Here is a 27,382-nt window from a genome sequence, read left to right as displayed (position 1 = left end):
TTAAGCCTTTTTTGTAAAAATGTAACATCAATGCAGGGTGATAAACTAAAGGGGCCTTAATTTCGGCTATGTTCTCAGTCTGCCTACTTCTTAACACATGAAAAATTCCATCTCTGGAATCTATTTGCATATCCTAATTTGACTGAGCTGAGCCTCCAAAGTTGATGCTTTGCGTCGTAAGGTGGCGTTGTACGTAACCTACACACTTTCTTCATAGTAATATTTCCTATAAAAGAAGACATAAAAACGCCCTCACACAGTATATTTTCAAATAGAAGACACTCTAAGTTTATTATGGTAGCAAAATTATACTAAAAGGACGAAAAACGCACGTTGTTTGGGTAGAATACCTCAATTTAGCTATTAATGATGAAAATGAATTTGAGACAAAAACTTGATACTACTTTGATGGCATTTAAAATCTCACAACTGCTTGTCATCCAAAAAGGTGAATTGCAACAATATTTTTATCTTGACTTTACAAATTAATGAACATTGAATAATATTTTGGAAAAAATAGTGATTTTTAGCAATATACACTCTGTTGTATGCAACGCCAGTTTAATAGCCATTGATATTGACTTGGTAAAGTGGAAGTGCTCTGTGAAAAATTCATCCTCAGATTATAATTACACCTGGAAATTACTGTTACATACTATGATGCATACAAGAGGACCATAAGCGTAAACTTTGATAATATTTTTGTCGTCTCTCTATTAAAATACGAATTCATTTCTGATTATTCGCTCTAAAGTATGCTGAAGTGCGAATTATTAGAGTTGTAAATACAACGAATACGTGCAAGACCAGAATTCAAGTAACATTAGCCTACATGGACACCACAGAGCGTGATGAAGACATGGACTTATTTGAGCCAAAAAAATGCTCTGAAAGTTCAAGCCTTATAAAAACATAACACACATGTCTTAAGAAGTAACAGTGTCTTTCACTTTACCAAGATCTATGTCCGAGGTCTTTTGAGAGACGTTGAGGGCGCTCAAGGCTGGACGGTAAATACAGATCAAGAGAACATCAGAGCGCAGTCACTTAGGGAAGTTATCCTCCAAGCCGCTTGCAAATATGGCAGTGACGCCTGTGTGTCCACAGCTCGCTCTCTGTTCCAGAGTTTCATCGAATCCGGTGAACCGTGAGTATCACGTGACGAAATTGACAAACCTCCAGCAATTTTCCCTTCATCAATCCATGTATGTATGTATGTATGTATGTATGTATGTATGTATGTATGTATGTATGTATGTATGTATGTATGTATGTATGTATGTATGTATGTATGTATCTATCTATCTATCTATCTATCTATCTATCTATCTATCTATCTATCTATCTATCTATCTATCTATCTATCTATCTATCTATCTATCTAGCTAGCTAGCTAGCTAGCTATCTATCTATCTATCTATCTATCTATCTATCTATCTATCTATCTATCTATTTATCTATCTATCTATCGATCCATGTATGTTTTATGTATTTGCGTACGTATCTATGTATATGCGTATCTATGCATCTGTGTATGTATATATCTATGTATATATCTATGTATCTGTTTGTGTATATCTAGGTCTGAGGATAGCTAGAATTTCTTATTTTGGCGAAGGAACGATAGACATCCATTGGTAAACTGGTCACGATAATGGTTCGAATGGAATAAAACGAAAAAAAACCAACGAACCGAAACTAATAAACAAATTATCACAGATACATTAAAGAAACTAAGATTTGATATTAAAAATTATAATTGGCAGTAATATTAACAATACTCCGATGAGCATCTCATATGAATAATGAAGATTTTTAGCTCATATTTGGTTTTATATATAAATACCAAAAAGAGCTTATATGATGAGTCTGAGTGGCGTCTGTATGTCTGTATATTTGTGGGTATGTGCGGATGTATGTATGTGGGTACGTATGTGCGGATGTATGTCCGTCACACACAAAGGCTCCCATACCGCCAAAGCTACCATCTCAGTATTTGGTGTACAGGTAGATGCAGGGGTTGAGATGTGAATTTGTTCAAATGAACACGTCAGTGTCAAAAATGTGCAAATGAGGTAAGAAAAAGGAAAAATCCTGCAAATGTGCAGGAGTGGTGGCAGTAACTGAATCAGCCCACACATCTGAATAAGAGGATTTTGACCTTTAACTTATTTGTATACAGGGTACCTATTATGTTTGGGAGTGGTAGCAGTAACTGAAACAGCTAATGGTCATTTCCTGTCATTGTTTATGAACTGTGACATATTAACAGACCTGCTGAAACCATGGATGTCTATTTTTGTACATCCATGGTTGAAAGATTCTCTGCTATGCATGTTGCTAAAGTTGACCTTCAGTACCTAAAGTTCCAGACCTTATTTACTTTTGTCATTCTTGTTTTTCTGGTTTAAATATTTCTTGTTGTTTTTCTGGTTGTACCGTGCAGAAATTGTCATAACATCAACGTATAATTTTCCTGAACTGAACAGATAGAAACAACACTTGTTGTTGATCTTTGGTATGTACCCATTCCGATCAAATTTGAGCGACACCATATAATTGCAGTATTTTTTATTCAAGTTCTTGGTTCTTGTAATTCAAGTTTCGGCTATACTTTACTGCCGTTCAATCGGCCTATTTTGTGTCTTCCCTCAACGTTGATTGTATTGTGTTTTGTAATTTAAATGTTTCATGTCAGAGTGGAACCTGGCCTCACACGTGTGGTCAACACCGTAGGAATAATGTACGGCAACGAAGATGACTGGAACAAGCTATGGTCCATCGCCCTGGCAGGCAATCACGTGATAAATGCAGAGGCTCTGGCCGCGTCAAGCATTCCGTGGATATTGGAAAGGTAGGAATAATCCTCCCAATGACGTCACACCTCCTCTCTTCAGATCCACTCAATCATGAACAAAGTATTGGGGAACATTGCCTGAGAAATTTGTCGCGTATTTTCGCTGTATGGTTAAATTCTCTATGGTATGGCCGGCTACACAGGAAAATAGGGACAGCCGATGTGGCAGTTTCAAATAAAACGGCTTTTTACATTCATGCGGTTCCTATGCTGACAGAGAGATTTGTTTCATTCAGTGCGAATTGTAAAATTTTGGGGCGGAGAATTTCTCATCAACAGGCACGGCACTTTTTATTTCTTCCCCGGCTTTTAGAGAAAAAAAAATGATCGGACAGGGGGTTATATTTGCTTGTTTGCGAATTCTTGCCGAGTGGAGTTAAATTCATAGGGCTGGCGAAGGACGTCCGGGTACTTTTGTAGTGGGAAAGGAAAGTCGGCGTTTTGTAATTGAGCAAGAGACTGTTTGGAAGTTTTCCTGATCGAGATTGTGAAAGATGAGAACGCTTTATGGAAGGGAAGTTTTAACAAAACGTAGGGAGAGGGAATGATAGTCACGGGTGCCACTTTTTTCTCTTGATTTGGATTTTGTTCAAAATATGTTAAAAGAAGGTCGCCGGTTACCCGCCTGTTTTCGGCAACTGCGAAAATAGCTCATTATGAAAATACATTTGAATAGATCGGATTACAGTAAATTTTCTATCATGTGTAAAGAAAATGTTTTCTGATCGTTGAGGGCGCTATCATTTTTCTTGGGCCGAATATTTTAATAGATTTACATTGCATTGCCTGTCAGTTGAATTAGAGAGGATACAGAACTACATCACCGAAGGTAGTTTATATACTTCTCCTCGTGGTCGAATGTACAGGCCTTCTGACCTTCAATCGGATTTCGAAAGCTCGTTCGTTATTTTTATTGAGGTACCGTCCAAACGGGTATATCAACACAAGCGTTCATACTGTAACAATGCAATTGCGATAACCTCTTTCGTATCGGGTTAGGCACTCGAGTTTGGTTCAATGCGCAACGTTTAGTGACTCGCGTCGCTCCTCTTACTAAGGTCGCGCATTGTACCTACTCGTCCATAGCCGCCTGCGAAGGAGTTATTGCTTAATTTTTACAGCAGTTTATGAGTCTGCAGTTCAAAACATGAAATTTCATCGCTTTATTCTGACATATAACAACAAGCTCGCATGAATATTACATCGTATTTTTTCCGTTAAAGGTACATGTCGCGATGTGTAAATTTATCCTCTGATTGCCCAGTGACACGTCATCAGGTTGTAGGTCAAGTCGGGAACAATGTGATTGGTCACACTGTTGCCATGGATTTTATAGACGACCACTGGAACGACATCCTTGCCACGTAAGTTGTTTTTCCCTTCAAAATGTCAATTGGTTATTTGTGTAGTTTTTGTCATCAAGGGCTATATCAGTGCCGTGTCTTGTTATGGAATACCGCGGCTTCAAAATTTTCAGAAATCAATTTTTCAATTTTATGTGGTTCATTTCTGCTCACATCAGTATTGCAAAAGTTGTCGATACAGTGATATGTACACCTAGTGACACATTGTCTAAATTTGTACACCTAGTGACAAGTAGGACATTATGCCTTAAATTAGTAATCCGTGTGCTTTTCGTCATTGAGGTAGTATGCGCCTTGAAAGTAAAAGAAGTAAACTTTCGCTCAAATTTTCCCAGAGAAATCTTTCAACCGTTCATTTTCAAAATTAAGAATAAAATTTAGGGGTCACCGTGCAAATTTTGATACTAGGGAAAGAAAATGCCCAAGATTTACCGATAGAAATTCAAAATAAAAAAGTAAAATTTTAGATTTTCAAAAAACTAAGACGGTGAAAGTGTTCCTTACTCCAAGAGCTTCAAAATGAGCGCCAACAAGCGATAGATCAGAAAATAATTGAAAAATTTGAGAGTCCAAATGTCTGTCCCCGAGGTGCATTCTACCTTAAAGCCCCAAGAGCCGCGAATTTTATGGGTTATTGTCATCGGTTTATTTTCAAATCAAAGTTGGTTCGTGTAAATGTGCTAACTGAAGGACATGTATAGACGTATCACTGCTCGCTGATTTGGACCATGCCTACACCGTCACGTATTAAGAGGTTAAATAATAAACGGATGCCGCACTCATAAAATGGCGTCCCCATGGAAAAGTACAAAAAATGCAGTGTTTCCTCAGCATTCTTCAATCTCACTCCTTGCTGGTCTTTGTTTCTGTAGATTTTATAGCGCACGTGTATTCGAAGATGGGATATTGACAGCAGCTGACCTATCCAATACTGAATCTGGACTTCGTGTGGTGAGTGTCTTTAAACCATCTACTAGTCTAGGAACAGACAAGTAAATCAATTAATGTTGTTCGCGCCTTGAAAGTGAAAGATTTTAAAATGTTGTTCACACTTTCCTCAAGGAATATTTCGAGCATTCTCTTTCAAAATCAAGAATAAAAATCAGGGGTCACCGTGCAAAATTTGGAACATAAGAAATGAATTTTCCCAAGTTTAACCGATATTTTAAATTCAAAAATTAAATGGCCGCCATCCCCGTGTTAATTCTGTGGGGGAAACAAAACATTTTCGATTTTCAAAAAAACTAAGACGCTGAAAAGTCTTTTTACGTCCTGAATCCCTTACATCCCATAAGTATTTTATTGATTTTGACTTTGAAATTTCAAATGAAGATTTCAACTCTACGCCGTCTGACTGCTTTCTTTATTACTAAAAGTAATTTTATTAATTTTGACTTTGATTTTTCAATTAAGGATTTCGACTACAAACAGTCTGACTGCTTTCTTTATTACTACAAGTCCATATCTCCTCTTCAGCTTGTGTATACACCACTGTAACTGTTCAGCAAACATTGCAAACAGTGTTAATCGGCAGTCCCATCAGCGGGTTAATTGATTGAGTCAACATCACTACCGTGTGGGACGGCTGTGGTATTGACTCAATCAATTAATCCGCTTATACGGACAGCCGATTAGCAATGTTTTCTATGTTGAAGCCGGTGAAAAGTTTTCTTACACCAAGAGCTTTAAAATAAATCCCCGAAGTGGTATATCAGAGGAGAATTGTAAAAGTTTGAGAGAATTGTAAATGTCTGTCCCCAAGGCGCGTTCTACCTTAAAACAGTATTTTTGAGTTCAGTCATATCAACGTGGATTTTAAGTAAAGTTCTCGTCAAGAAGTTAGCCAGAAAAGACATAATTCCAGCACGAATGCAACTATTGATACTTTTAATCGCCAGCAACTGTGAAATGCAAAGATTTGTGTCTGAAGTGAACTCTTCTTTCTGTAATAAAGTATACGATGTAATGATTGGCATACAAGTCTTCGAAGAATGTATTTTCCATCATAAACGATTTGGTTATATGTTGATTACAGCTGGAGTCACTCCTAGGGAGGACATCAGAAAGTCACCCTGCATACTCGGTGCTCGAGAAAGTCATTGAAAAGGTGAAGATCAACGTGGAATGGACGCATGCGTACGAATATGAAATGAGAAGGTTTCTGGAAAGTGACGAAGCCAAATCTGTTTTGTAGACGTATTTGTACCTTTGAAAATCCCAGCATTTTTATAATATTTTATCACCAAGAACCATAAGCTTATACATGGATAAATTAACTAAATAAATATTTGTACGTGAGCAAAGAAGCTTACAGAGTGAAGGATACCAGTACACTCCTATCAATGCAACAGAAAGCATGATGCGGTGAACTTTCGTGACTTTTGTATGACCTCCGCCATCTTCTTCCGGCTGTTGTCGTCGGTATATATAGGTCCGCCATCTTGATTATCAACTGCAAGTGAGCTGCAAGTAGTGATTTCATTTTAATGACCAATTACCAATCTTTTACCGATCATTATCTATCTGAGTGCAAGATGCGAGATGTGTTACAAATCATTTAGTATGCAGATTACATTAACGGGTATACTGGCCCCCAGTCGCCTGGCTTTTCTCGGCCATTGCGTTGCTAGCTATATGGGCCAAGACGATCACCACATGATCTATGCAACAGCCTACCATTATTGTGAAGGTTTGCTGATGGCCAGTCTTTCAATATATTATATTTTAATATGCCAACAGACTTTGAGCAAGTCTAACGGGCATTGTTTCTTATTTAACATTTTATGTTAATAATTCTTATTAGTTTATAATATTCATGTACCCCGCATACGGCATTGTATATATCTCACTTCTAACTGTTTATATAGAATTTTAATAAATTGGATGCAATAATCAGACTACAGCAAATTAAAAAGAAATGACAGCTACGTTTACTGTCCATGCTTTCAGTGCAGCCATAGACCCTATAGAGGATAACTAAGGGTCTGTGTTGCAGCAAAAGACATAAAGCTGCCCTTCACTTGAAAAAACATAACTGGTGTAATGTCGGTCCGTTCTAAGTCGATATTAGGCTGTTTAACATTATTGTGTACGGACGGTAATAAACCGCCTACGTATGTAACAAGTTTGGGAAATCTATTTTTATCGAGGTTGTGACAGCGAATGCCCTATGAGTTTGTCTCCACACAAGGTGCTCAATTACATGCCTCTTAAATCGAACGTCGCGCTCCATAGTGTCAATGGTAACTCGTCGATGACGTCGCGGGCGACATTGACCCGAAACTATTTTCAACTTGACAACTTTTGGATGCAAAAATGTTGAAATTACACGTTTTGCATAGGAAATTCAGTTTTGGGGAAAAAAGATAAACCTCATAAGAGTGGTTTAAATATATCAATGCGCTATTTGATGACGAAATCGTTCCATTTTTTGACGGATTGACGTCTAAGATGGAAATAAAAGAATTTGATTATCACTCGCCAATCAACCTAAATATTTTGAGTGAAAACTGTCTAAGAGAGGCATGTAGTAAAAACATTATAGCCAAAACAAGGACTATGTACCCTCGGGGCAGGAGACCATTTGCCCTCCTACGTCGGGCAAATGGTCACCTTCCCATGTTTTGGCTATAATATATAATGTACAGTAACCAGTATACTATTGTTACAAATGACCATCGTCTATATTGAATTTAGTGATATTTGAAAGAATAATTGTCATGAGCCATTATTTTACTAATTTGCTGAAAAAAGAACAATGTCATATGATTGTTAATTAAAATGTTTCTTTTCTCAAAATAAATGCTGTATATTTCTCATATCCTTAAAAATACAAACACATACACAAATAAACGCCATCGATAAGGTATGCATTTTTTCATTTAAGCTAGTTGGCCTAGGAGCTTTGAATTTGAAATACTTCACCTTTCCTCAAATTTTCTGCGACGAAAGTTGAAATCACTCCTAATTGAAATCAAGAATAAACATCATTAATGACCATGCAAAATTTTCAGTGTACTGGGGGAAATAAAATTACCCTGTATTTACCGATTCATTTGACAATGGTCCTTTCATGTGTTTACGTCACGGGGAGAAATTAAATTTTCGATGTTCACAAAACTTAAAGAAGCTGAAAACTTTCGTCACTCCATAAGCTTCAAAACAAGCCCTCACAAGTGGTAGACCAAAACAGCATTGAAGTTTGAGATTCCGAATATTTGTCCCGCAGCGCATTCTACCATTAATAACTAATGCAGAACTTTAAACTTTGATTCCCTTTTATGATAAAAAGTTAAGGGTCTTGTACAAACTTTGGAGCCGCCAAAATTGCCGAAAATTTACAAATATTGAAAATTCAAAATGGCCGCTATCACAATGTTAAATTTACGCTGAAAGGTTTCTGATTTAAAAAAAAACTAGACGATTAATTCATTCAATCGGCAGGCTTCAAAGTGAGTTCATAGGAGCAGCAGAGCAAAAAGCATCTGTTCTTGGCCTATCGTCAACTAGAAGTATGGAAAAGACGGCGCCAGTCTACTCCATATTAACGATCCAAAGTCCATGACTTTGAAAAGGTTGGAGTCATTAGTTAACAAATGAGTGATTTGTGAAACTTTCTCGACAAGCGGAACAAAACGCGTCATCATGTACCCTATCGCCATTGTCAGCATTTCGTCGAAGAACTAACACACATTTTGGAAGGCAATTTTACAACCTTGACATCGAAGTTGTACGGTAGGGCCAGTGTGGATCAGCAAATGAGACTTGCTCCCCACGTTGGATGGAGATGGTAGCTTAAGACTGGGAGTGGTTCATCTGTTTGTGAACATGCGATCACTGATTCTTAATCAGGGGCGTAGGAAGCACTTGACGGTTGTTTGCCGGGGGGGGGGGGCAAAGATAACCTATATTCTGGTGATGAATGAATTACGATCTAAAATTTGCATATATGAATAAATTAAAATATTAAATCATATATGAATAAATTTAAATAATTAAAACAGGCCAAAATCAATCTAAACAGTAAAAAATGTAATGAAAGCACCACTACTTTCACATACGGCAATGTCTCAATATTTGTGTTTTTATGTATTAGGCCGTGTAAAGAAAATTCTTTGTTTGCCGTCCTTGGATTTTTGAAAAATCTACAAGCCAGCCAGCAAAAAAAAACAAACACAGAAAAAAAACACAACATAGATCAATCGCATAAACTTTAACTTTCCCATCGGTTTATGGGTCACAAGTATGAAAAATCATCTGTTACATTTACAATGCAGTGTTTCTTATGCTCTTCATTAAGCACGTTGAAAGCAATGCTTGGAAACAAGGTTATACTTGTGTTAAATACAACAAGCATACTTAGAGTTGGGTGACTGTGAGTCTGGACAAAACTTCCATAATAAACAATGGCAATAAACACTATCCAGTACATAGGCTCTAATGTACCACATGTACAATGTGATAGTAATCAACTGGTTGTGTTACGCAGATCTATAGTTTGTCTCTGACGGAGGTGTATGCACTAGGTAGTCATAGGCAAGAGTAAAACTATTAACTAAATAACAAGATCTCATTTATGAATACAAAGCATATTTGCGACAAATGTAAAAGATAAAAATTACGTATTACGACGATGTTTACGAAGTTTTGAAGAAAACAAAATATATTTTATTCAACAGAACTTCACCGTTTACGCGATGGCTTCAATTTTGAAACGTGTCTGAGTGACATTTGTATATTAATTATGACATGTACATTTAAGATCGAGATCTGTATTGATGTTTATGATTGGACGTATATTTCCATCTTTAATTCATATCTATCATATGATCCAAACCAAGCCTTAAACATAACGTTTAAAATCCCATTCTAAAATAATACGGGAAAGGGAATACAAAGGACAAGAGAGAAAAATACAACAGACAGGGCAGGAGGACAGACAATTGGAGAAGCGTATCTTGGGCGATGGCAGCTGTCAAGCTTGTCTACCGAGAAATAAAGTCTATGTAGTACCAACGAACTCTGAACATCTCGTGTAGTCAATCGAAGATTACCAGCACCTCTCAGCAAGCTAAGACGAGTCCATGAGTAAAAGCAGGCCAAGATGAGGTAATGAGATAATAGGAGAAAAACGAGTAGTAACAGTTGTTTTGACAACTGTACACTATCATGTATTTCAACATGTTGGGTAAGCTTAGAACAAAAAGGTGTTCTTGCAAAACCTAAAATTCCAAATGTAAAACCGCAAAAGTTACTGAGTATAACAAAGTATTAGTTGTCACTCAGAAAACAAATGCTAAACATCTTGGTAAAAGGTGAAACTACTATCCCTTCCATAAATTACAATTTTTACAGTGAGAAGAGTGGGTAGCTGAACAAATCATAACAGCTTGAGTACAAATCCTCCTTTTTAAGTGTCAAATAAATACTAGTCCTGATCACTGTTTTGCTATTTATTCTGAATTTTGTGTATCAACTATTTTTTAGCCGAATTCCAATAGCGCTGATCGCGATGTCAGGTTTGTTACTAAATATAGCTGCACGCGCGACTTACTACACCGCTGCCTGAAATTCGGACAATTTTTCATGCGCGGTCGTTGTTGCAGCTCAGTTGTAGTCTGAGCCATAAATTCATAGGAATTAGTGTGAGTTTTTGTATTCATTATAACACTAGCAGGTTTTGATATCATCGTTCTTGCCGACAATGCGGACAAATAGTTATTTTTGCATATTAATGACAGAAAACTGACGCTATTGCATACTAAAATGCTAAATATTCTGCTTGTCAAGACAGCAATGCCGAATGGCCATTGCTATTTTTGAAAACTGAATTCTAATCCGGACTTATAAAATGTCCAAATCGTTTTTTAGCAGAAAAAAATGTTCAAAGTAAGGGCAACTTCCACCGCGTACGAACTATTTGGAGCATTCAACAACGAACATTTCACCGGCGGTACCTGCTTGCCACGGTGCAGATCCAACATCGTGATCAATCGCGGATCGTGGAAAAGCTGATGGAAATTCAGTTCCGTTCCTACGATCTGTGTTTGTTTTCAAGATTTCGTCAAAAACCTACCCGCACGCGGACGGCAAACAAAGAATTTATTTTACGGCGCCTTAACTCCAGTTGTTTATTTAACTCCCTACATAGCACTCAGCAATAGTTGGGACAGTTGTATTTGTAAAAGTTGGGGGGGGGGGGGCAAAAGTATACCTTTGCCCCCCCCCAACTTCAGCATTGGAGGGCGGTCGCCCCCCGCCCCCCGGTTCTACGCCTATGTTAATGTGACGTGAGGAAAATAAAAACACGTACCGAGGTGTACTTGAACGGTGTTCTGATAGACGTTGATTGACTAAGACCGAGGAGACTAAGGGTAAAGTGCAAATTGACGCATTATGGTTGACGCCAGTGATTACCGTCGTCCTGTTGACACTAGGGGCGTTGTCGTCTATGTGGTATTCGTAAAGAGAAAAAAAGAAGAGAAAACGATAATAATATCAATATCAAAAGATTAGCAATTGCAGGAATCGAAAATGATAACAATGCAACATCTGACATTATTTACTGTATTACTTCCTTTGTAAATATACAGTTTTGAATATTCGAAATACGGTTACTCTTGATGGGATTAAAGTTTCCCTTCAATACTATGTCATGCAATTGAAATGTTATCTCTCCTCATGGATGAATACATTGTATTTCACTTATAAGATGATGAACAAAACTGAGGATTTTATCACAAAGTTTTCAAGCCTTGTAAGACTTGAAGGAGAAGAATGCATCTGAATGCATTCATATGATGATCTTTGTATAAACAGCTAATCATTTGTTTGTTTGTTGTTGTTGTTTTTTCAGACAAGACGCATTGTAATTTTAATGCATTCACAGTTATGCAGATTTGTTTTATTTGTGACTATGTGGAAATAAATTTATTTTTTTAAAAATAAAGAGAAAACGCACGGGCAAAATAAGAGCTTTGCTGGGGAATTGTAAACCAAGAGATGTTAACAGTCACAAAAAACAGCCGAGACTGTAGGTTTAGGGCTGTTTAACTTTCATCATTAACGATTTATAAATTAGAATTTAGTTTTGTCTACTTTTTAAATCGTTAATCAGATTAAAGATAGTCTACCGTACAATATGTTTTACATGGATTTCTATCATGCCATTTGTGTATGAACAACACCAAGTTGCTTGCGTATTTCTAAGATTATGAATACATTTTTTGTACATTTGCATGGTTGGTACCAATTAGTGTTATTGTTAGGGATGTTGTATACTTTAGCTCTCAGTCCTTCAACCCCGGACGGACATTGAGAGGTTAGCTGATGTATGCCACGACTGCTAAGCTTATATTGTTATAATACGCGATCCATGCCGTAGGAAAATAATATTTCAACATCTGTTGTGTTGATCTCTGTAATAAAGTTCTCAACAGGATAAATTAGAATACCTTCATTCAAAATATATTAATTTTACAATCCCATGAATGTGTTAAGGAAGAATGTACCCCGGAGACAGATATTATACGATGTATAAAATTTTCATAAATTCTTTTCATTTTGAAGCTCTTGGAGTCCGGAAAATTTTCACCGTCTTAGCTTTTCGAAAATAAAAAAAATGCCCATAGAGCCAACGCAGGGATGGCGACCGTTTTGAATTTCAAATATCGGTTAATGTTTAGCGATATAAATTTGCACTGTGACCCCTGACTTTTATGATTTTCTGCGTAAGAGAATGATTGGAAGTTTCAATGAGGAAAGTTTGAGAAAAAGTTTAAATCTATCACTTTCAAGGCGAATACTACCTTAAGGGTCCTGGGTTTATTGTATTGTGTACCTGTGATGTAAGTTATTCAAAGTATGTAGCCCTGCAATCAATTAATCAAGACCATAACAACTTCAATATGAAAAGAGTGGATGTTTCGGCGAGTCTGTCGGATGACGATTTATTTATTTGTGGTCATGAAGTGAAGCAAAGGTCCCGTTGCGTAAAAGAATCTCAGTAAAGATTCTTCCGCCTTTCAAACAGGGAAGTAGAGATCCCTGCCAAAGGTCTCATTGTTCTGAAAAAAAAAATCTGAAACCGTATTTTTTGCCGAATCGCTTGCTGACTCGCTTTAAAAATCTTGGCTTAACATCCTCAAACTAGATGTAGGTCAAGTATCAATCAGCGCGCAAAAACCTTGAATTTCGGTGGAATTTCACAGGTGGAAGTAATGCCACCAAAAATAGTTGCAGACGAACTTTTGTCAAAGCTATCAACATATCTGACTATAAATACCTGTTTTATGAGTACTTCCCCTTTTTTGTCAATCTGAGAGTCAGGTGACAGTGCGAGGACGCCTTGACGCTGATTGTTTCTAGCAGGTGTGTCGTTTTCCGTCTGTAGCGTGATCCTTGCAGAGATTTTTACTCCTCCTCTGGATTCCCGCTGATCACAGTGAATGTTTTCACTCATTCTTCGAGACAAGTACACACAAAGATTTCCATAAGAACGGGGCTGTAGTGGAAAGCGAGTTAAAGATGAGTCTAGAAGGATTTCACATTTTGATCATCGTTTTGTCAGTGACTACTCAATCATGCATGAGTGCTACTTTCGTCGACTCTGCTGGACGCAAGATAAAGGACCCTATCTGCTCCACAACACAATTCTACTGTCCGCACGATAGTACATACCGCTGTAGGCCGAGAAGCGCACGATGTCTGCTAGAATCAGAGAGAACCAAACAAAGCTGCTTGAATCCTCGCACTCACCAAGAGGAAGGCTGTCGCGGAAACTTGAAGACTGGAGTTTTTGACATCATGGACGGTTGGACCCGTCTCTCCAGCTCGGTCTCTTCAACGACTGCCTCCCGTTCTCATCACAAATTGAAGCACGAATTCGTCACCTATCGAGGCTTCACTTACGAGTACAGTAGCAGAGGTGTTGACATCCGGGACATCAGTGATCCAAACTACAGGTATAAATATCAGAGAGTCCTTTCATTTACCAAAGTTGGCACCAGTAAATGCAAGATGAGGGACTTGTATTCATATACATCGCAATGGAAGGGAAGTGACTACGACGTAATCTGGCGTAATTGTCAACATTTCGCAGATGGGTTGATCCGGCTTTTGAAAAGCAACTGTAGGTCGATTGGGTCATTTAAGTCTATGTACCAGTCAGTCATCGATACAAGTGACCAGGGAATGCACTCTGACAGTGATAGCAGTGAGCCTGATGCCAGCTGGAATGTCATGGGGTCAAGGGTCAGCGTGGACCAGGACGACGAACGCTTCCAGGATAATGATTCCAACCAGGCGGGAGTAATAACGGAAAATACGAATCCCAATGAAGATAGTGTTACGTCGAAATACACAGTGGGGTTTGCCGTCTTTGGGATAGCCGTAGCGGTGTTAGCAGTCACGATGGCGATCGTGGCTGCCATGGTAATTTTTAAGAAGAAACGCAAGGCCGAGGAAAGGAAAGCCTTACTTGGAGACGAAAACAAGACATAGACATTACAGTTAGGCATGAGATCGACAGATTGACAACTAAAGATTTGAAAAAGAGATATTTCAAATTTGAAAGCCAAATATGCATAGAGGAATTGAATTAAATCCCAAACCCTGTAACCAGTTGTCCCAATTTGAACGATACAAATTACAGCAATAGAGAGAGCTCACAACTGTAAATTTAAAACGGAATGTCATTCGGTGATTTGCAAAGGGATGCCGGAGTTCAGTTTTTGCATGACAATACAGATCGGTGTCGTGAAATGATTCAATGTCAATCTCAAAGGAACCTGTCAGATGATTCAAAGGAAAACCCTGGTTTGCAAACTTTGAAACTTTGTTTGCAATAACGATCAGAAGATCGCCGGGCTTCTAAGCATCGGGCAGGTGTCGCAGTTTACACATCCTTTGTCAGATACATCTTACGACACAGAAAGCAATATCTAGTGACAAAATATCCTTCATTCACTCTCTTATTTTACACGTATGTATCTCTTTTCTGGACCATGTAGACGGAACATTAATGGTTGGTTTTGATATGTAATTTACAATCATCTACTTCGTAGTATTATTTCCTGATTTCAAAACTCAACACAAACGATTTACTTTGTGAGCATATAGTTTTAAACACAGCAAGATTTCTACAAACGTCATGGAATATTATACACCTATCGCTGCGACTTTTATTAGCTCCAATCGTAAAATACGATGAACTTTGGCATGTAATTGATCCATGTAAACAATCATTTTTTTCACTACGAATTAATTACAGTGGTTTCGATACTTTTACATTGAAGTAAACAACTGTAGTTTATCTCAACATAAAGCGCATTTAAGCGTTTCATTTTCATTTAAATAAATATAGGTCAATAATCCCTAAAGTGTTACGAGCTAATATTGTAAAGATTGAATGGTGCCAATACTGAAGTATGTTCTACGCGTGCGCAAATCGTTTTCTGATAACCCAACAGTACTTTACTTCCAGATAATATTGGGCGCATCCGTGGTCTGGAAGTAAATGCTGCGACCGGACGCAACCTATCTTGAAATTGGCACTTTTTGCCAAAACTCTCTCGGCATTCACTGTTTAGAGGCAAACGGTATATAAGAATGAGGGTTATGTAAAAAATGGACGACCGAGGGTTCCGTGCGTGACGTATGGAGCACCCTGCGGTTCGGACCTTCTTCAACACACCACAATTATGCATTTTGTGAATAACAAAGACCAAAGCTAACACCTAACAGTGACACAGGAAGCCCACTTATCAGGTGCGCCATATATCATGGTTGTCCACCCACTCATATTTCGTCACACGAACGTGATACGGAACCAACAAAATCTAGGCACTAGTATTTGGGGTGAGTGACCACCGTTGGTTACGACCTTAGATGCGCAAAACATCATCGATGTCCACCCATTTACATTTCCGTAAATGATCTCAAGTGATACGAAACTAGCCTATATGCGAGCGGCTCAAATATGGGCGAGCATTTGACAATTTTTGATACGGCCTATAGGCTCTTTTGATTTTCTACAAGGTATTTAATTTATCATACTGAGAGGTACGTATACAGAAATTCAAATCAATTTCTCAGCAAAGAAGTGTTCATATTTACATAGACTTGCCCATTCGTCGCTTGACTCTTGCCTATTTGTCAATAAGAATCGGGGTCCTAAATAGGATTTTTTGTCAAATCTTTGCTATGTATATTTTTAAGTTTTCCGTCGTTATATGATGTAAACTTCCATTTGCATTTTTGTTGTTCAAAACTACACAGGCGATATCAGTGATACGCTCAGAGATCACGGTGGCACTCTATGACGTCATCACACAACTTGAAGTAGGGAATTGATCCATTCCCCTCACAAATCATTTTAATGACGTTGTTGATTAGACACACTCGGTCCAAATTTGTGCTAGGATAGAAAAATACACGTTTGATTGTGGACTTCAGAAGCGTAGTTGTTTATGATTTGATCTTGTTTTCAAGGTGGTATACACCTACAAGACAGTATGCTCCTCGAAATCAAAAGACTAAAACTTTGAATTATAAACTTTCGTGAAGGAAACTTGCGACTACTTTCTTTCAAAATTAAGAATAAAAGATAGGGTCACATAGCAAATTTTGACACCATAGAAACAAGTTACCATAAATTTACCGATATTTGACGTTCAAATTGCCACCATTCCTGTGTTAACTCATTGGGATGTGTGAAATTTTCTATTTCCAAAAATATATGCTGGTGAACCGGGGGTCTTTGCCTGAAGCTGTCTCACGGCCTAGTAGGAAGCTACGGAAATCTGCGGATCGTACGCCCTCAACGATGGACCAAAAAGAGGCGAGACCGTGGGTTGGTGCTGTTATGCCCGAGGACTGTTTTCAGTCTGCATTTAACAATTTTACCTACTATCTCATCGGCTATCAATCTGCTCTTGCTTCCCCGCTTCAGGGAAGATTACATTGATACTTCATCGTGTTCTAATACAGATTTAGTATACCACATGATACAATGAATAAACTAGATATTTTACAGCGCTAATAAAAATCTCCTTTCAAATGTAATGACATTATATTGCTAGGGCTTAGTTAGCAGCTGACGAGGGCAACAGAGGTCAAGTTAAACGACGCATGGAGCAAGAACGAGAAGAAAACTCACTCACGACACAAACCGGACTTTATTAGACTGAAATTTCTATCTGAACTGTACCTGGACTGATTATGGAAAGGATAGCAGCTACATACGGTCATGAATGTCACATGTACATGAGTCGGAGAGATTCACTCTCTTGACATAAAACAAATTCAAAGAATATGGTTTATAAAGCATTTCTTCAAGATCTGTTTCATTTACAAAACCCTAAAATGCAAGCGTTTTAAATTTGCAGTATAGTTCACAAAAATCTACTCATCTAAACACAAAATTGTTCACTTTTACAACAAATCTTTGTGTTACATTTGTGTTATAAATGCCGTTTAAAGGTAATTTCATGTTTTCGGCTTATATGTATATATATATATATATAATATATATATATTAATATATATATATCGACAAAATAGCGACAGGGGTGCCTCGCAGGATGCATGACACATGCATTACTGCTGAAGAAGGGTGCCTTGCTCTCGCTTCTAAGGGGTGGACCATTGGATGTCCTTGGGGCGGGGGGGGGGTCTGGAAGATTTTCCAAAAAATATTCCCAGCGAATGTCAATGAAAAAAATTCATCCAGAGAGGCTTAGGGAAAAAAACATGGCTCACTGAGGTGAAAGTAAAAAAATTCCATCGAAAGTTACTTTCTGGAACACATTTTTTATTTTCAGGGCACCGCAAATTCATCATTCAGTTGCATTTTTCAATTCGCCCTTGGGGTGCATAACTTTAATAATAATAAAACATATTTTTCAGAGCCCCTCCAAGCCCGAAACTTTCATTTGTCATATATATATATATATATATATATATATATATATATATATATATATATATATATATATATATATATATATATATATATATATATATACACCAGAGATTTCTCTATGTTTAACATTTTTCAGCGCGCCCTTTGGGCGCATGCCAGATATATGTTTCATATTTTTCAACACTCCTTCGAGAGCAGTACTTAAATATATCAGAGATATTTGTAAAGTGTACTAATCATTATGAAATCTGCAGTTCATATGAAAATCACGATAAGTTCCTGATACTTTTCTGTTTTCTCTATGAGAATTCAGTATTAGAAAGCAACATCATGATGCACTAAAATTTCACAATCACATTTTTCTTACAACAGTTCTGGACATCTGGTTATGCATAAAAAGTGTGGATACATTCACAGCTCGTTCAAAATACTATATTGAAACTTCAGAATTGACACTTTTAAGTTCCTATCTTACAACTGACATGACAATAATTGCATTAAAGCACTGAATGTTTAATATATATATATATATATATATATATATATATATATATATATATATATATATATATATATATATATATATATATAATATAGTGGTGAATGAAAAGTGACCCATGCGGGACTCGAACCCACACCCCCCGTAGACATTACGGATGCTCTACCAACTGAGCTAATGGATCAGTCGTCCAATGTGGGCGGTCCTGACTCTTAGATGGGGCTTTTCATTCGTTGTGCGTTGATGGTGAGTAAGGCGGCTAAACTCATCACCTAACCTTTCAACCTAAGGATCCCGCGGGATTCTACAGGGCCTCGCACACAAGTCACCAACTTAGGAATCAGTTATTGGTAATGAGGATCAATCTTATGAATGATTCAAAGCCAGAGAAGGGTAAATTGAAATGACTCACCATACGATTTTTTATATGAAATATAGTGGTGAATGAAAAGTGACCCATGCGGGACTCGAACCCCACACCCCCGTAGACATTACGGATGCTCTACCAACTGAGCTAATGGATCAGTCGGTCCAATGTGGGCGGTCCTGACTCTTAGATGGGGCTTTTCATTCGTTGTGCGTTGATGGTGAGTAAGGCGGCTAAACTCATCACCTAACCTTTCAACCTAAGGATCCCGCGGGATTCTACAGGGCCTCGCACACAAGTCACCAACTTAGGAATCAGTTATTGGTAATGAGGATCAATCTTATGAATGATGCAAAGCCAGAGAAGGGTAAATTTGAAATGACTCACCATACGATTTTTTTATATGAAATATAGTGGTGAATGAAAAGTGACCCATGCGGGACTCGAACCCACACCCCCCGTAGACATTACGGATGCTCTACCAACTGAGCTAATGGATCAGTCGGTCCAATGTGGGCGGTCCTGACTCTTAGATGGGGCTTTTCATTCGTTGTGCGTTGATGGTGAGTAAGGCGGCTAAACTCATCACCTAACCTTTCAACCTAAGGATCCCGCGGGATTCTACAGGGCCTCGCACACAAGTCACCAACTTAGGAATCAGTTATTGGTAATGAGGATCAATCTTATGAATGATGCAAAGCCAGAGAAGGGTAAATTTGAAATGACTCACCATACGATTTTTTATATGAAATATAGTGGTGAATGAAAAGTGACCCATGCGGGACTCGAACCCACACCCCCCGTAGACATTACGGATGCTCTACCAACTGAGCTAATGGATCAGTCGGTCCAATGTGGGCGGTCCTGACTCTTAGATGGGGCTTTTCATTCGTTGTGCGTTGATGGTGAGTAAGGCGGCTAAACTCATCACCTAACCTTTCAACCTAAGGATCCCGCGGGATTCTACAGGGCCTCGCCTGCGCCTATATATATATTATCACATGAACTGGCCCGTATCTCCACCTGTGTGACGTACACCAGCACAGATAAGAAATCCATATTACCCCTGTTGTACGTCATCAACCGGAACTTTTTCCTGCAATGGTACCGTTCGTCGACGCGTCGCAACACAGACCGATTTGTCGTGATCGATGCCGTGCTTCCGGCCGTGCTCATGGAATTTTGACAAAAAGGTGCCCGGCGCGATAAATCCAGATATGGAAACATAGAAGGCATGTCCAACGAAATTCCAAGTCGCTAAAGCTTTAGCTATTCCCAAGAATCGAATGAGGATAGGCCTACCATCGATCATTTGGCTCAGTAACGTCACTGCTCCAGTCGTAAGGCTCAGTGTGGACGTCGTCGTACCTGGCGATCGCCAAGCGACGTCGTACCTGGCGATCCCGGTTGGCGATAAACCCTAAAGATACACCTCAACGAAAGTTCAACTTAATAAATGAGTACCGTATAATCTTCGGGAAAGCGACATAGAAGGCACAAGCATAAAGTCATTCGAACAACGATAAATTTCCTTCATCACACAAATTATTCCGTCGTTTCTCGATCGAGATCAAACCTGCAGCGGAAGGCTGTAGTGAAGACATATACAGCTGTCGACCTGTAGCCCTAACTCTGCAGTGCAGCGCTGTAGAATCTGATTTATTTCGAAAGTTGACTCAGACAACACTCACTGTACAACAGAACAGAGTTCCCATCAAGTAACAAAATTGAGATGCACCTACGGGAGATACGTCAAAGTCCATAAAACGAAAACATTGACGACTGAGATGGCCACCGGCGCGGCGGAGACCGGTGACGTACGGCAGTGCCCACAACAACAAGCGTACACTCGTGTGTCATCGATCTGAATCTTTCGGGCTCGCTAAGGTATTTTAAAAAGCACAGCATCTCTAAGAATGATAACTACTGTTTCGATAGTGCCATTGTATTAACTTCATAAATGTAATTGTAAATATTCTAAATAACCCAAAATACTATGGCTATCCGTTGGTAGCACGGTACGGTGAAAGCTATGATGGCAGACTTGCCTTGGCATCGCTCCAGCGCGAGACAATGATTGACACGCGCACGTGACCGAATCCGGATGTCTGATTGGTGGAGATACCTTTCGCTGTAGCGAAATTTCAGCTTAATCGGATTTATGAATGAAAGTATACCTGTAAACATTTGCACATCTCCTGGGTGACGGGCCGCTTTACTCGTTAAATGAAAGTAATCCGCGTAAATAAACACAAAATCGCGATAAAAATCATGCAATTTGTTAAAATAATTTTGATCCATCCACATCAAAGAAAAATAAGAAGACTGTTCATGTGATAAATATATAATCCCATGGAATTTTTCTCTGTTTGACGTCATCGTATACTCGTGTTTTTCGCGGAGCCGCACAACTTCTCGCCTTCGGCTCGAAGTTGTACGGCTCCGCGAAAAACACTCGTATACGATGACGTCAAACAGAGAAAAATACCATGGGATTATATATAATATATATATATATATATATATATATATATATATATATATATATATATATATATATATATATACCATGGTATTGTAAGAAAAATACCATGGGATTATATATATATATATATATATATATATATATATATATATATATATATATATATATATATATATATATATATATATATACTAAATTATTGAATTCATATTCCACCTTTTGTTTTACCTTTGTCGCGCGCAGCTGGTCACCCTGTTTTCGAAAGTTGGTACCCTCCCTAAATATATGTACAAGTATTTTGTTCAAACTGATTATCTAATGTGCAACATTTTACTCCGCACACAGTAGAGGACTGTACATTTGTTGTTGGGGAAAAAGTATCCAAATGAGGAGTGCGAGAAAAAAGTTACCAGTGATCAGAGAGTAAAAAAAATTGAACAGTGGATCAGGTACGAAAAAAATGCAACCTCTCAAATCTTCCAGACCCACCAGGATATCAAATGGTCCACCCCTAACTGTCTCTGGTCTCACCAAAGTGGAGTTATCTATACAGAGCAACCTCAATATAGATCGAGTAACGTAGCTAGCTGAAGGTCACAGGTTCGTGATTATTGCATTGTCTCAAATAATCTGCATCGGACCACAGATACAGTTAGACTCTCCAGTGACGTCTCCTTTTCTATCCAGTGTTCGTGTAGCAGAGTATTTGGACACCAAAGATGGAATTGATGGGAACTATGGTGGACAGGAGAAGCACTGTACCTGAGTACATGAAGACGGCCAGTGATATAGACGTATCACCAGTATGCTCGTGTGGCGCTCTGCTAAGCACTCAAGGTATTATTTCATATACAGATGACCATCCATTGCGTATAAGACGGCGGTCGGTTCACTTTACGTGCCTATGACGCTGCAACGTTTCGATTTTACTAATTTAATCACACAGGCATATTAGCCGCAGTATCTTATCCGTAACTGTAAGAACTTACGCAAATCTCCAGCAGAAAACCAACTTCACAAACGTTTTATTCGTTTAGTTTCTCTCGCCTTTTGATACTCCTGTTTTTCCTTGTATTACATCAATAATAACACCTGGTATACGAGTTAAAGCTAAAAGAACTGGAACTGCCGTTTTATTCGTTTACGGTGTTTTAGCGCCACGATTACATGTTTGTGGAACTCGCGAGAGAGCGCATATCAGCATTTCTTCAAAGTTGAGAGTGCGGCAGACATTTAAATTCGTCGTTTCTCGTTATGCTTTTCCGTGCGATTGTAGTACATAGACGATGTGCGATTGTTGTTGTTATCCTTGGTTTCCTATGGACATGGATATACTATTTCTACACATCCATGCTGGTCCAGGAACAACTCAGTTAGCCAACATGCAATGTTTGTTCCATAAAAAACCGCTTTCCTGCAATTGATGTAGAGTGTTGTAATTGCTAGGACTGCGTCCAATCCCCAACATAGAATGCAATCCAGTGGCAGGCAGTTTCCAATTACGATTATCCATTGACCCAAGAGAACTAGGTCTATGGACAATCCAATCATCTTTCGCGTTTATTTATCATGTGTTTGTCAGTGATTAGTGCTAGTGTGCGCACCCTGATTCGGCGAAGTAGCCACAATCCATTTTATACAAGTCTAGATCAGAAGCAAATTCTGCCAAGAGCTTTTTCGGTTCGGCATTGGATGTGCACATTTTGAACTGAAACGGGTGTTTATAAAGCTTTTGAGATACAAAATATTACGCAGGTCGAATTTGGTTTTTCGACACTTGGCCAGATTAGCGTTAATCATTTATGTTTGCATACGGCAAACGCGGACTTTGCAACTTGGCGTGGTTTTCCAGAGATTGACCGTGGTTTGAAGGCAAATATCTCGTCATCTGATATTATCGCTGTCCCCAGTTTAGGCTCTAATAGTTTCTGTCCTCTGGTTATAAGCTGTTTTATTTTTGTAATATTTGACGATTCCCAAGTTTTTCATGGCGTTGAACATGTGAGTCGGTATAGCCACGTGATCTGCCGAAAATAATGGACTCTACAGTAATTGGGATAGCAAACTTTGAATATAATAAGAAAATTTAATAAGAGTGTGAAGACATGCTTTGAGAAACTTCTTATGCATGTAATGCATCTGTATGTATGTATGTATGTATGTATGTATGTATGTATGTATGTATGTATGTATGTATGTATGTATGTATGTATGTATGTTTGTATGTATTGTTATGTAGGTCATTTTCACACACTCAGCATGACCTGAGTTCAATTAGTCTAGAACATTCTCAAGGTCACTGCCCTTAATGACCTCACAACCTTGAATTCAATTAGTCATGTTTGGAATGTTCTGGAAATTTAGTTAGCTGTGTAAGAGAGATAATTTTAGAACAGTAATTAGCATGTCAACAAAAGTTCTAGATTGTTCTTATATGCCCTTATGTAAGCACATGTGTATAAAAAGGGACGTGCACAGCTTCCAGTTCAGACTTTTGGGGAATTCCTAGTAGTAGTCTTTTAAGACTTTTCAAGACCTTCACTGCCAACGCTTGATTTATACTGTGGACTTTGTGCAACTTCAAGCCTGCAAGCCAAAGGACTGTTCATTCATCCGACAGACTGTTACAACTCTGAGACTGGAGCTTTGCCGTCCCAGCTGAGATAAGTAGTCTGTACACTTTTAAAGCTTGTACTCCATCCCTGACTTAGCAATTAGTTTTATTTTCGTAATAAATTTTGTTTAAACGTTAACTGCTGAGTTCACCCTTTTGTTCGTTTTCTCTGTACGTAACAGTATGTATGTATGTATGTATGTATGTATGTATGTATGTATGTATGTATGTATGTATGTATGTATGTATGTATGTATGTATGTATGTATGTATGTGTGTGTGTGTGTGCGTGCGTGCGTGCGTGCGTGCGTGCGTGCGTGCGTGCGTGCATGCATGCATGCATGCATGCATGCATGCATGTATGTATGTATGTATGTATGTATGTATGTATGTATGTATGTATGTATGTATATGTAGAAACAGTCTTCTTCGGGTTTTGTGAGTACTTGTTCAACGTTTAAATTGTTTTTTTACTTCCAGAATGTTCAGTGATTTCTGAAGCTGCAAGACATTCTGACCAGTTTGTTGACCTGGTGAATACCTTTGAGATGGTATCAGATACGTTGTGTCAGCAATATAAAGACAAAATACTGTCTACAAAAGGTAATGCTACGCTGATATTTGTACCTAATACCGCAGCTAGATTTCACTCGAGAAAATGTTGCTATAAAATTTACTTCTCTTTATAACGAGGGAGCTCGATCGTGTGACATCTACCCGCTGCTCCAAACTTAGTTTCGTCTTTTGAACCTCATCGCCTTGGTCATGCACATGTAATTCAAGAGAGTATGAACAGATATTGAGTGGAAGGCGGAGTGACGACAGTCTAGAGACTACAAACGCATCTACTGTGTTGATTTAAACCACAGACTATCTGTGTGTAAACCTAGAGGGGGGGAGCAATGCCTTTGGACCTGAAAACAGAGGATAAACAAAAAGACAGCATGAGAAATATGTTAGAGTGTAACTTGAAAACGACCGAAGAACAAGTGAGCTCTCTAGGTGGCGGTGTACAGTGTAGATTTTGTCTGTGTACTACCATACCGGTCGATATTTCTGCTCTTGCTATAGACGATAATGCCATTATATATACTCATTTCACAACAAATTACAATCTAAAAAGATCTGGCCGTCAAGGATATTTGTCCCTGTAGAAAGATACCATTTCAGTTCAACTATGCATGACAAATTAAGCTGCAGACACCCCTATCTGCCTGAAAATAAAAATGAATGAACTGCACTAATTTTTGTGCTAGAAATCTTATTTCAAAAAATCACCTGTCATCTAACATTTGAATTTTGTCCACAGCTATCTAGCAATATTCTTGCTCAAATGTCTTTAAATCAAGATGAAATTTAAAAACACTTTCCTTCGTGCAAAAGACGCTATCAAGAAATTAATGTCTGTTTCATCAAAAGTGTGCATGCTGAGTACCTGGTGAGCTGATCATGTGCATGATGGCTTGTCTCAAATATGGCGAAACCACCATCAGAGAAACCACCACTTCATATCACAGAGTAGTCTTCAAGCATTATTAGCATGGCTTTTACAGTCCCTCCACCCTGGGTGGAGCGACTGCGTTCTATCTTAAATCAAAATTATTCAATGTGAGAGCAAAGATATAGCAAAATTTGGCAGGCACGATTTTTCATTTCCACATTATTCGATAAGTTTCGATTACTATTGTGAGGCTAAATTACTTGAATCATTTATTCCCTCTCTCTTTTGCTAGGTGTATCAATAATTATCCGAGGTCTTGTCCAACATGGATTGATAAAATTTAAGTACAGCAGTTGCAGCACGCTAAGAAATGAAGATGAGCTACATCAACAATGGGAACTTGGTATTACAAATCATCGATCTATACGCACTGAAAACATACAGTACAGCAACCTGGGAGCGAGCCAATCTAACCACAGTGACGTCGACACACAGAATCCACATATATGGACGAACAGCAGACACAGGAAGTGTAAACACCAAGAGTATCAAAACGATTATGGGTAAGTTACCAACATGGAAGAGCATTCACGATCAGAAGCGATCCATTCCTATTTGCAGTATGGAACAACTGTAGGAGGGAAATGTAAATATGATCCTCATTATATGGTCCACAATGACGGACATGCCAGACCTCGTGGATGTAACGAATGTTACACTGGTTGTACAATGCAGAACCATACTGATGTTCATTCGAATAATTTGATGCATTCAGGCGTCAATATACATAACAGCGAAGAATATGGAAGAACGTGTACTGAGATGAAAGAGATGAAATCATATGAATGTAGCGTGTGTGGCAAGACATTCAAACACAAGTCATCTGAAAAGACACACATGTTGATGCACTTGAATATCAGACCGCATGAATGCAAAGAGTGTGGTAAAAAGTTTACTCATAAACAGTCTCTTAAGACACATATGTGGACCCACTCCAATGCTAAACCATTCCAATGCAAAGAATGTAATAAAACGTTCAGCTACAATAACATCCTGCAGCAACATATGTTGACTCACTGGAATCTCAGACAGTATGAGTGCAAAGACTGTGGTAAAACGTTCAACTCCAAGAACTCTCTTCAGGCACACATGGTGGCACACTCAAATATCAGGCCGTATAAATGTAAAGAGTGTGGTAAAGCCTTCAACCACAAGAGCTCTCTTCAGGCACACATGTCGACACACTCAAATGCCAAACCACATGAATGCAAAGAGTGTGGCAAAACCTTCAGACACAAGCAGTATTTTAAGACTCATGTGCGGTCCCACTCAAATGGTAAAGTATTCAAATGCGAAGAATGTTCTAAAACATTCACCTACAAGAACACTCTACAGAAACAAATGGCGATTCACTCAAAAGTGAGACCATATGAATGCAAAGAGTGTGGTAAAACATTCTACTATAAGCGATCTCTTCAGTCACACATGGTGACACATTCAAATATCAGACCACATGAATGCAAAGAGTGTGGTAAAACATTTAAACACAAAATCAGTCTCATTACTCATGATTCGACTAGGGAGTGCAGAGTGTGTAGTAAAACATTCAGCCCTAAGTGTAATCTCAGGGTTCATATGTCAACTCATTCAAAGAAAAGGTCATGTTCAAATAGACTATCACGTCAGTATGAATGTCAAGTTTGCAACAAGACGTTCCAATGGAGGAGTAACTTCAATATTCATAAAAAGACGCACTTAAGTCCAGCGACTTTGACAGTTTATCCCTTCCAAAATCACCCTTGAGTAAAATGCAGCTCAAATTTGCAACATAATT

At 38.4% G+C, this 27,382-nt stretch overlaps 2 protein-coding genes across 2 annotated transcripts in view; both read left to right on the top strand.

Annotated features, from left to right (window-relative positions):
• LOC139124959 (aminopeptidase N-like) overlaps positions 1–7,139 on the top strand; it is a 30,393-nt gene extending 23,254 nt beyond the window's left edge. The window contains exons 13-17 of the mRNA XM_070691075.1: positions 960–1,147; positions 2,699–2,854; positions 4,081–4,221; positions 5,094–5,172; positions 6,257–7,139. Of these exons, the coding sequence (XP_070547176.1) occupies positions 960–1,147; positions 2,699–2,854; positions 4,081–4,221; positions 5,094–5,172; positions 6,257–6,415 (723 nt within the window). The 3' untranslated portion in view covers positions 6,416–7,139. The remainder of the gene's footprint in view (positions 1–959; positions 1,148–2,698; positions 2,855–4,080; positions 4,222–5,093; positions 5,173–6,256) is intronic.
• Positions 7,140–21,953: 14,814 nt separating this feature from the next.
• LOC139125108 (zinc finger protein 33B-like) lies at positions 21,954–27,351 on the top strand. The gene is made up of 3 exons (XM_070691220.1): positions 21,954–22,330; positions 24,588–24,710; positions 25,841–27,351. The coding sequence occupies exon 3, from the start codon at positions 26,125–26,127 to the stop codon at positions 27,349–27,351; it is 1,227 nt and encodes a 408-aa protein (XP_070547321.1). The 5' UTR covers positions 21,954–22,330; positions 24,588–24,710; positions 25,841–26,124.
• The last annotated feature ends 31 nt before the right edge of the window (positions 27,352–27,382 follow it).

Source organism: Ptychodera flava (assembly GCF_041260155.1).
Source record: "Ptychodera flava strain L36383 chromosome 23 unlocalized genomic scaffold, AS_Pfla_20210202 Scaffold_24__1_contigs__length_23054250_pilon, whole genome shotgun sequence".
Lineage (NCBI taxonomy): Eukaryota > Metazoa > Hemichordata > Enteropneusta > Ptychoderidae > Ptychodera > Ptychodera flava.
The sequence above is the reverse complement of the archived record's forward strand: the minus strand, read 5'-3'. Positions and strand labels throughout refer to the sequence as shown.

Coding starts and splice junctions, on each gene's coding strand:
- LOC139125108 (XM_070691220.1), top strand. CDS start 26,125: ATGGAAGAGCATTCACGATCAGAAGCGATCCATTCCTATTTGCAGTAT.